Raw genomic sequence first — 11380 nt, 5'->3', positions numbered from 1 at the left:
CTCCACGTGCTCGTGAACCAGTAGCATTCGAAAAAACACTAGTGCTTGTGTGTTATTGTTTTATGCAGCAGATCAATAAACAAGAAGAGTAAATTGCATTTTTCAGCTTGGTATTTTTAGTACGTGTAAATACAACCGATTCAAATTCCGATATATAGAATAAGTAAATCAATTCCGCCTATCCACACTGGTGGCGCTGTTGTGTTATTGAGCGAACCAGCGCTCATTTCCTCTCAAACACGAAGTAGCGGCATCTCAACCAACGAAAACAAAACTGCTGGAAGTTCAAAACTAAAGACACGAGCGGCAGGAGAGAGAAGGCTGTGGAAAGTCAAGAACAGATTTTCTGTCTAAAATATATTCATTCAGAAGAAATACACGTATGTTCTTGTATTTTTATTTGGTCAGAGTTTTAGTCTGTGAGTGAAATCGTTTCATTGGCGAATTTTAGTGAGGTAAAGTTAGCTGAATGCTTGCTAACTAAACACACTGCACTGTTAGCGTGTGTGATTTAACTTCACGTAACTCTGTATTAATGTTTACCACATGAATAAGTATTTTAAAATAGTTGATTTACCTTGTTTTAATGAGTACTTGAGTTTGTAAAAGGAAATGCTATGTTTTGGATCACAGTACTTTTCGTGAACAAGTGTCATGTTTTAAAACAGACCTCTATGATTAAATATTATAATATATTTTTATTTACCTTTAATAAAATAATAATTATTATAACTCTTAAATGCTGTTCAACAGTGGGAAAATACTAGAGAAGGCTATGTTTCTGTTTCTTTTTTTACATAACGACATTTTTTGAGACATCTACAATAATTGAAATACACCTTATTTTTCTCCATAAGATGTCAGGTGAACTTACATTTTCAATATTTCAATAATAAACTGCTTATCTGTTAGTAGCATCCTAATGGGGTACAGGCAGATACATCTTTATTTCTTTGAACTTACTGAACTCAACTGACTATGTTTTACATGTATTGTTTGGTTTTTGGTTTGAATAGTAGGTTTCTTGAAGGAATTGAAGAGGTTTATGAATGGACTTTTACACTTTTATGTAATTACAGGTTTCTAACTCAGGAGAGGAGGCTGCCAAGAAGTTGTCAATATGGATGATATGGAGGATGACACCACGATCTTCTCAACGCTAAAATCTTTCAAGAGTTTGATATCATGTCCAGAACGCTCTTTGCTGGAGACTGAGCCAGCCTATGGAAGAAGTGACCTTCAGAAGCTCTATACTAAAAGAGTGGAGGCAAGTTACAGAATCATATTTTATGTTTTCATATTTTAGACCTAATTTTTATCTAAATTTAAACTCTGTGTTCTCATAAAAATGCAGTATGTCTCTTAAAGGAATAGTTCACCCAAAAATGGAAATGTGCTGAAAATGTACTCACTCTCAGGCTGTCTAAGATGTAGTTCAGTTTGTTTCTTCATAGGAACAGATTTGGAGAAATTTAGCATTACATCACTTGCTCACCAGATCCTAGATCCTCTGCAGTGAATGGGTGCCATTAGAATGGGAATTCAAACAAATGATAAAAACATCACAATAATCCACAAGTAATCCACATGACTCAAGTCCATCAATTAACATCTTGTGAAGCAAAAATTAATAAGAAAATTAAGTCTTTAAAACATTTTTCAGTTCAAACCATTGTTTCTGAATGAAAATTAGTATTCGATCAATAATAATGCTTTCTCTAGTGAAAAAGTTGGCTCATTTGAATCAGGAGAGAAATATACACAGAGCACCATTTACAAGCAAAAACAATCCAGGACAGTTTTTAACAAATATGTTCGAGGATTTTGATGTGAAGGGGCAACAGAGAATGGGCTTTTTCACTGGAGGAAGCGTTTTTATGGATTACTAAGTCATGTTACGACCTGAAAAATGCCTAAAATGCTTTCAATGATGTAATTTTTTTCTTACAAATGCACATCTTGTTGCTTCATAAGACATTAATTAATAGACTGGAGTCATGTGGATTTCTCTGATGTTTTTATCTGCTGTTAATTCTGACGGCACCCATTCACTGCAGAGGATCCACCGGTGAGCAAGTGATGTAATGCAAGTGATGTAAATTTCTCCAAATCTGTTTTGATGAAGGAAAAAAACTCATCTATACCTTGATGCCCTGAGGATGCTGAGTAAATTTTCAGCAAATTTTCATTTTAAGGTGAACTATTCCTTTGGTGTAGTATGTAAATTCAACAGAAGAGGTTATTGAATTTTATTGATGTTATGTGTGGTAGTTGGAGGAGGCTGCCGAACGCGTCCGTTCTCACACTAGCCTGCTGCAGCTCACTCAGGAGAAACAACAGATGGAGCTCAGTCACAAACGGGCCCGTATAGAACTGGAGAAAGAGGCACACAGCAGCTCCAGAGACTTACAGGTGAGTGATTGGTGGCATAGTCCTGGAAGTCATGTGCTCTGCTGAATGATTTACTTTTACTCTCCCCTTACTCCCATTTAAAAAAAAATGCAGCCTAAAACAGGGTGCAAAAACACTGTAGACAAAATTCATTAGGATGTGATTTGGTGCATTCAAGGCTAGATTGTCCAGTCTTTGCTGTGAAAATCCTAATTTGACCCATGTTTGGGTGTGTATGTGTCTGTCTGATTACATTTGCAGAGGGAAATTGACCGTAACAGAGAGTTACTGTTGAAGATCAGACGTCTGGAAGAAAGAGAAGAGAAAGCAAATCAAGCTCTTAATGAACAAATGGTAACCAACAAGACTTTAAAGCGTAACCTTGAGGAACTCAACAAGAAAGCAAATGAAAAAGACAACAAACTCGCTGAGGCAGATCAGGTGTGTGTTTATGCATATTCTGTATTTGCGTTTGTAGAGAGATAAAATGCTGTAAAATGGTTTGATGAACTGTTAAACGATGATTTCCTATTAGAGTTAAATAGCAATGATTGTAATTGTTTTTAATAGCTGGTAGCTGCTAGGTTACCTTAAAGCCTGGCAAAACCATAGATTGCTGCTTACAAGTGCAATTCTTGTGAGCATTTTATTGGGCAGCAAAACTGGCAATAAAACAAGCAATCATGTTTTATTTTATTTGAAAGGGACAATGTGGAATGGCCTCATTATTACAGATTCATGCATCAGATGCTCTTAATTCTAGACTTGTAGCATAGTGACTTAATGTAAAGAGCTAAATACACACACACACACACACACACACACACACGTTTGTTTTTGTGAATTGTGGGGACATTCCATAGACGTAATGGTTTTTATACTGTACAAACGATATTTGCTATCACCCTACACCTTCCCTACACCTAAACCTAGCCCTCACAGGAGACTGTGCATATCTTTACATTCTCAAAAAACGTATTCTGTATGATTTATAAGCCTTTTGAAAAGTGGGGACATGGGCAATGTCCTCATAAGTCACCCTCTCCTTGTAATACCTATGTCATACCCATGTTATTACACAAATTTGTGTCCTGAATGTCACAAAAACAAACACACACACACACACACACACACACACACACACACATATATATATATATATATATATATATATTATGTCACACCCCTCACATTTCAGCAACCATTTTAGTATATCTTCTCAAGGGACAATACTATAGAAATATAACTTGGATATATTTTAGAGTAGTCAATGTGCAGCTTGTGTAGCAGTATAGATTTACTGTCCCCTTGAAAATTGCTCAACATACAGCCATTATTGTCCAAATAGCTGGCAACAAAAGTGAGTACACCCAATGTAAACTTGTCCAAAGTGTCAATATTTTGTGTTAGCACCATTGTTATCTGGCACTGCCTTAATCATCCTGGGCATGGAATGGACCAGAGCTGCACAGGTTGTTGCTGGGATCCTCTTACAGTCCTCACAGAGCTGCTGGGTGTTAGACACATGGTGCTTCTCCACCTTCTGCTTCAGGATGCCCCACAGGTGCTTAAGGGTTCAGGTCTGGAGACATACTTGGCCACCCCATCACCTTCAGCTTCAGCTTCATCTGCAAGGCAGTTGTCATCTTGGTGGTGTATTTGGGATCGTTATTATGTTGGAAAACTTCCGTTTGGGCTAGTTTCTGGAGGGAAGGCATCATGTTCTGCTTCAGAATGTACAGTACAGTAGTGGAATCCATGTTTCCCTCAATGAACTGCAACTCCCCAGTACCAGCAGCACTCATGCAGCCCCAGAACATGATGCTTGACTGTAGGCAAGACACTTTTCTTGGTACTCCTCACCAGGGCATCTGAGCCAAATATCTTATCTTAGTCTTATCAGACCACAGGATATGGTTCCAGAAATTCATGCTCTTGGACAGGTTGTCTTCAGCAAGCTGTTTGCAGGCTTTCTTTTGAGCCAGCTTCAGAAGAGGCTTCCTTCTGGGACGACGGCTATGCAAACCAACTTGTTGCAGTGTGCGGTGTATGGACTGAGCACTGACAAGCTGACCTTCTACTTCTGCAACCTTTAAAGCAATGCTGGCATCACTCATGCATCTGTTTTTTGAAGACAGACAACGAGGTCTCAACTTTGTTGATTGACTCTTGCAAGGCTTGTACTGAATGGAACCCATCTTGGAAAACCTCTGTATGACCCTGACCACTGTAGTAGGGTTGGGTCGATAGACGATGCCATCGTCCATCGCCGATGGCCAATAGACATCACGATGCTGAGCCGGCATCGCGATCCTCCGCCCCGCCCCCGCCGCAGCAACAGCAACCCGCTCACGAAAAACACACACTTAATCCCTATATAGCCAAATGAAATGCATGCTTTCAATTTCTGCATCTTTACTTATTTTATTATTATTATTATGAGGAAATAATAGCAAGGAAGTTGTTAGTGATCACAATACAAATTACAGTGAACTCCTAATGAATTACATGAAAGTTCGTTTACATTAATAAATGAGGCTTACAAAAACAGCAGAAAAAATTAAAATAATTTTAATTAAATTAGATTAAATAAACTACACCAAATATGCCCTTTTCATGGTTTTACCACAATGAACAGAGCTTGGAACAAAAACAAGAGTAGGCTATATCTTTTTTTTCCATCGAAATACGAATGTACAATACAAAGCCTAGTATACATTATAAATAACACTTTATCATTCAAATACATTGGGAATATGGAAACACTCTGGATTTGTGCCGAAAAACAGAGGTGCGTGAGCCCAACGCGCTATTTTTAGTTTCGCTTTGTTTTAGTTTCTTAACTTTATATATTTTGTTTCATTTCTGTTCTGTTCTAAATACCTCTACATTTAAATCATTCGTTTTGGAGTCAGGGTAACTAACTTATAGCTATGTTTATAGTGTTTATATAATGTTAATACATTGTTAATACATAATTTCGCTTGATTTGGTATTATTTCTGATATTACCCTTTCTCTCTAAACATTCTGCTGTTCAGTAAATGCGTTTGGAGAGAGTGGGTTAAGCAGTAAGCAAACAATGAGAGCGTTATTGAACTTAAAAAAGCTGACTGGTCGAAAATATGTTAAGGACCAACACAAATGCATCTATATAAACCCGCGCTTGCTCTTGTCTCGTCTGCACGCACGCACTGTCACGATCTAATGCACTTGTTAATGCCGGATCTTTAAAAACAAATACCGGAACGCAAAAATCCAAAATCGGACATTTTCCAGAACAGGATCGGGCTCAAATTAAGCACTGGTGGACACGGTAGGCTACAATTAATTAATTCGTTATGAACAAATTATTTAACAACAACCATCCCTCACCCCCGCCCCCTGCAGACGATGCCATCGTCCATCGCGATGTTTCACATTAGACATCGTACGATGCCAAATTGGTCGACATCGCCCAACCCTACACTGTAGTGTAACTCAGTTTCAGGGTGTTACTGAACCTCTAATAGCCTTGACCATCTTTGTGGAGAGCAACAATTCTAATTCTCAAATCCTCAGAGAGTTCTTTGCCATGAGATGGCATGTTGAACATCCAGGTGTCCGTATGAGAGAACTGTACTTAAAACACCAAATTTGAACTGCTCTAATAAAAGATACACAAGTTTGTATGGTCCTGTCAAGCAAACATAAACATGATTAATAGGACATGTAGCTTTGCATGATTAAACAACATACTGCTGCCATTATCACTTAGGGTGTACTCACTTTTTTTTCCAGCTATTTTGACAATGTCTGTATGTTGAGTTATTGTAAATCTATACTGCTATACAAGCTGCACATTGACTACTCTAAAATGTATCCACGTTTCATTTCTATTGTATTGCCCCTTGAAAGATATACTAAAATGGTTGCTGAAATGTGAGGGGTGTACTCACTTTTGTGAGATACTGTTTATACATACATCACAGTTTATACGTTTAGGTCGATACAAGTTTGTATTTAAAATAACTGTTTTCTGTTTTGAAATGTCATTAATTCCTGTGATGGCAAAGCTGAATTTTCAGCAGTCACTTCTACAGTCTCTGCTAATATGCTTACTTGTTGCTCAAGAAACTAATTTTTCTTCTTCAAAACAATTGTACTGCTTCATATTTATAGTAAAAAAAACATCAAAAGTACAGCATTTATTTGCAAATGAGAAAGATTATTTAACATTGTAAGTGTCCTTGCTGAAAAAGTATTTTTTTAAAAAAACAAATCTTACTGTGCATGATCTTTAAACAGTATTGTACATTCACAAAAAAAAAAAGAAGAAACACTTGTGTATGACATTCAGTGTTTACAAATATCATTGTTTTTATACTTTCTGTTAACACCATTAGGATTACAATTGCTTGATTAAAGTAAATTCTTTTTATGTTGCAGATGATCAGTGAGTTGAAAGATGAGACAAGAAGGCTCAATCAACAGATCCAGATTCAGGAGTCCAAGTTCTCCACCCAGAACCTGGAGATCCAGGCCCTGCAGGAGCAACTGGATGTGCAGCGCAAGTATGAACTCAAACATACACAAACTCACACTGTTTTCCTCATACCCTCTTCTAAATGCAAATGCACTCTGGTGTTTTTCGTCTGATGCTAATAGGAAGTTCCAGGATGTCAGTCAGAGGTACCAAAATTTGCAGTCATCTCATTCCACCAGCACAGAGAGTGAACTCAAGATGAAGGTATTTCAGTTTCTATGATGTTTGGAGCACTCAGGGGTGTTAGAAGTACTGGTACTTAAGTTTTGCATCAGGACATTGCCTTTTATTTGTGCCTCACTCTCTCTTATGGCTGCTGTCCATTTGCAGGAGTTGGAGAGGCGTTTGACTCTTCAGGAGCAGGACTCTGTGATTGTGAAGAACATGAAATCTGAAGTGGCCAGACTGCCTGAAGTGGAGCGGGAAAATAAACGTCTGCGGGAGGAAAATTCTTTCTTAAGGTATCATTATCATTTCTGTGATGGATGCAAATGTAAATCATTACTTATATCTACTATATCTCAATTATCTTTCAATTTCCATCTCAGGGAGACAAAAGAGAACAACAGTCTGCTGAAAGAAGAGACTGAGGGTTTGAGGAAGAAGTTGCAGAGAATGGAGAAAGTGATGGAGGAGAAACTCAAAGTAGAGCTGGAGAAAGAGGTAAACAGTTTAGTATAATCCTCCTCTGAAAAGATTGTGTGAATTCTTGAATAAATTTTAATGTGCAGTCGTTGCAAAATGTTTTGATATGTCTGGTCTTCAGGTCTGCTATGCAAGATTGACTGGTAATAAATTATATTGGGCTTGATATTTATATTTAAATTTATATTGGGCCACTTCTTCTCAGAATTTGAACAAAATTGTTATTTAAAATGTAAAGTATTTATACATAATGGGAGAGTTTTGTTTTTTGCATTTTATTGCATGGTGACTTTAATCTGTTGTTGTGTCTGGATGTTGTTTTTTATTAATTAATGTTAATTTGTTTATAATTTAGAAACTGGAGCATGAGCTGCAGGCTTGGGAAAACATTGGCCAGTCTACAGGACTTAATATTAGGTGCGTATTTATTTTCTTATGCTTTTTTATTATTTAAATAAATGCATAACTAAAGTAATTATTTGGCTGGAAATATTGTCTTAAATGCCTGATTGATAGCTGGCAATTAATATATGAAGTTACATTTGAAGGTATTGATAATATACTAAGCACAATTTGCAATCTAAAACACCTGAAGTAACACTTTTGGTTCATACGGTGGTTTACAAAGCCACTAGAGGGCACACTGATCTCAAGAAACGGGTTGTTTCTCTTCTCCATGTCTGCACCTGTGTAGGTCTATTAACTTGTGTTAGGTCAGTCAGTGGTATTGGTATTGTAAATTCTACATGCTCTTTGATTCTGCAGTGTTTTCAAGGTCAGCTTGTTGTATATGCTGAAACAGTGGTTGATGTGGAGTAGTTTCAGTTTGTTTGCATATGCATGTGCTCTATTGATCGGGTGAGGTGTAAATGTGCTTTGTCAGTCATGTGGAAAGATATAAACATTGTCTGTTTAATGGCTTATGTGGATTTGGTGGAACACACACACAGTGCTCTTGAAGTACCCCTCAAAATGACAAACACAGTCTCTTATTAGTCAATCACTGTCCTAAAACGTCAGACACCGGTGCGGATGACTGATCTTATCTGTTTAACGTCCGTTACCAATATTTAATCATATTATGAGTATCTAAAATCTGCTGTTAGAAAACTGACAGAATGATAGATCCAGAAAATTCTAAATAATGTAATACTCACTTTCTGCAGTTATAATGAAGGGACCAGAGCTTCAAAAAGCTTTCAGAAAAACCCTATGATAACTTTGTGTGAGGAACAGAGTGAATTTGAAGTTATTATTTTTGAATCTTGATGTTGACAGGTTCAAAAACAAATCATTTGTTTGAGTGTCTTTAAACTAATCAGTTGAGTTGATCTAACCTGATATTCATTTAAAATTTTAATTCAACAACCTTAATTTTGTTGTTTTTCACAGAAAGCTATTGTATGACTGTAGAAGACCTGAAGATTTTAATGTAGCAGTGAACAGTGATAAGTAAAAAAACTTAAACTCCACTGAAAGGAAAAAAAAACCATACAGATTTAATGAATGATAGCAGAACTGTCATTTTTAGTGAACTAGGGTCAAAGAGGGGGTGGAAAACTGGTCATGTAATACTAAATGATTAAATTGAGGGCTGGCTGTCTATTATAAATAATAAAAGTTTGGCTTTTTTTTCTGCCCACTTCTCATTTTTTAAATTTTCAAATGCAGATTAATTGATGGGTTTATACATTACCACAACAAAAGTACAGAATATTAATAACAAAAAGTGATGGACACCATGTTTTGGTGTTAATGTGCATTTCTATAGTATTTATGTGTTGTTTATAGAGCAGTGAAAACTCATAACTCATAGGTTGCTGAATGATGACATTGAATGACAACCTGGCATACTAGGACGTTCACGGTATGAAATCTTAAGCCAGACGCACACTACAGCACTGAAGCTTGTCGTCCTTTCATGTTTTAAGTCTGACTGTTTGCTGAAGGCCTAGATTGTTGCAGACACTTTTCTGTTATAAGACACACTGAATAGTTGCAGGAGCTACAGTAAATTTAGACAAAATTAAGAATACATTTAGACTGATAATTATGATAATTCTAAGAAATGTTTCTTGAGAATCAAATCAGCATATTAGAATGATTTCTGAAGGATTATGTGACACTCGAGTAATGATTGCTGAAAAATCAGCTTTGCATTGGGGTGGGCAATATGACCAAAGCCTTATATTTTTATTCCGTGGTAACAATGTATCAAAATATAGTTATTTTTGCTTTAAATAGGATCTTTATGATGTCAAATTTTTTGATACAGTGAGAGATTTTGTAATAGCAGTGAAAAATTTTCTCTTTTTTTGTTGTTTGATTAACATGAATGACAGACAGCAGTAATATTATACTGCTGACACTTTAAGAGCTGCCTGGATTCAATATACTGTTACACATTTGTTTTCTTTCTCAGCTGTTTGCATTCCCTTAAGACCTAATTTACTGTGTTTGAGGATACTTGCAAAAACGGGCATTTTGACACATACAAGTGTGTGTATTTAACCGTTTGAAACCTATGAAGCATCAAAAAATAACTGTTTAATACTCCAGCGGTCTATGAGCCCATCTACACGTCTCTCTCAGACAGTGCGCACATAGCAAAATTAGCTCTCTTTCGCTGCTGATTGCTTTCCCAACAATTTAAAGTCACTTGTTTTTAAACCACAATGCTTAAACACGTGGAAACGTTATGTTTGTGATATGTGACGATATGTGACTACGTAGCACAGCAACATCATGTGAGCGTGTAACTGTGATAGAGGCGATAGTCCAAAATCTTTACTAGTTGACAAATTTCTACCAGTATTTCGCCCACCCCTGCTTTGCATCACAGAAATAAATAAAATGTTATAATATATTACAAGAGGAAGTGGTGATGGTAATTGGTAATAATATTTCACAATATTACTGTTTTTAACTGTATTTTTAAACATTGTAAATCTAAGCATTTTAAACAATTCATATTAATTTTTAAAAATCTTACAGATCACAGCCTTTTGAATAGTAGTGTAAATCGAGTTATAAATCAATATAATAAAATATAGTGTAAATGTAATGTAGTAGAATCCTTGTGCTATAGGGCTTCTATTATGCTTTTTTGCAAAATCTTTATTTTGTTTTGGGTGTGCACTAGAACATGCTCTCATAATTGACATTATTACAATAGCTTTCTTCCCAGGCTGGCACAAATGGCTCAATTCGTTCCAGGTTTGAAGCTCCGCTTTCTGATAAATAAAATTTGTTTTGATTGGTTAGCAGTCCCACTGTGTTGCAATTGGCGAACGGCTTAGACTGCGTTTCAATATTGCCACGCCCCTTCCCAAAGCAGCAAATTCCATGTACAACTGTTAGCGCAAGCTAGATTAAAGTGATTCTTACATTTTTAATTATGGATATTTTTCTTACAAAAACACATCGGAGCCATGTGAGGCACTTTTTTATAGATTGACTTGTTTAGAACTGATGGAGAGAAACACTTGTCTATGCTGTTCAGTCTATGCCGTTCTAAAGCTTGGGAGTGCCAGGATTATTTTTAATATAACTCAGATTGCATTCATCTGAATAAAGGAGGTCATATACACCTAAGATGCATGGCGGGTGAGTAAATAATATGCTGCAGTAGTGTTTGTCCTATTGTCAGCCTGCAAGATCACCGATACACACATCATTATTATTGTTCTAATTTATTTAATAATTTACATGCCTGAAACCAGTTCCAGCATAAGGGTAGTGAAGCTATCTACACACTATCTACACACTGCACACGCGGCTCCGACGCGGCCACCGATGATCGTCACTCTAGTCAATGTTT

At 36.5% G+C, this 11380-nt stretch overlaps 1 protein-coding gene across 2 annotated transcripts in view; it reads left to right on the top strand.

The window, feature by feature from the left end:
* Window positions 1-249: 249 nt before the first annotated feature.
* The window catches only part of mad1l1 (mitotic arrest deficient 1 like 1), a 102322-nt gene continuing 91191 nt past the window's right edge, over window positions 250-11380 (top strand). Inside the window, exons 1-9 of one of the 2 annotated variants that reach the window (XM_073842928.1) lie at window positions 250-380; window positions 1080-1267; window positions 2272-2412; window positions 2653-2832; window positions 6819-6943; window positions 7038-7119; window positions 7246-7376; window positions 7464-7578; window positions 7916-7977. In XM_073842928.1, coding sequence (XP_073699029.1) covers window positions 1121-1267; window positions 2272-2412; window positions 2653-2832; window positions 6819-6943; window positions 7038-7119; window positions 7246-7376; window positions 7464-7578; window positions 7916-7977 — 983 coding nt within the window. In that variant the 5' untranslated portion in view covers window positions 250-380; window positions 1080-1120. Of the gene's footprint in view, window positions 456-1079; window positions 1268-2271; window positions 2413-2652; window positions 2833-6818; window positions 6944-7037; window positions 7120-7245; window positions 7377-7463; window positions 7579-7915; window positions 7978-11380 lie in introns of both variants that reach the window. The other variant, XM_073842929.1, reaches the window with a different exon arrangement.

This window comes from Garra rufa, chromosome 6 (assembly GCF_049309525.1).
Source record: "Garra rufa chromosome 6, GarRuf1.0, whole genome shotgun sequence".
Lineage (NCBI taxonomy): Eukaryota > Metazoa > Chordata > Actinopteri > Cypriniformes > Cyprinidae > Garra > Garra rufa.
Note: the sequence above shows the minus strand (reverse complement) of the source record. Positions and strands in the feature narration are given on the sequence as shown.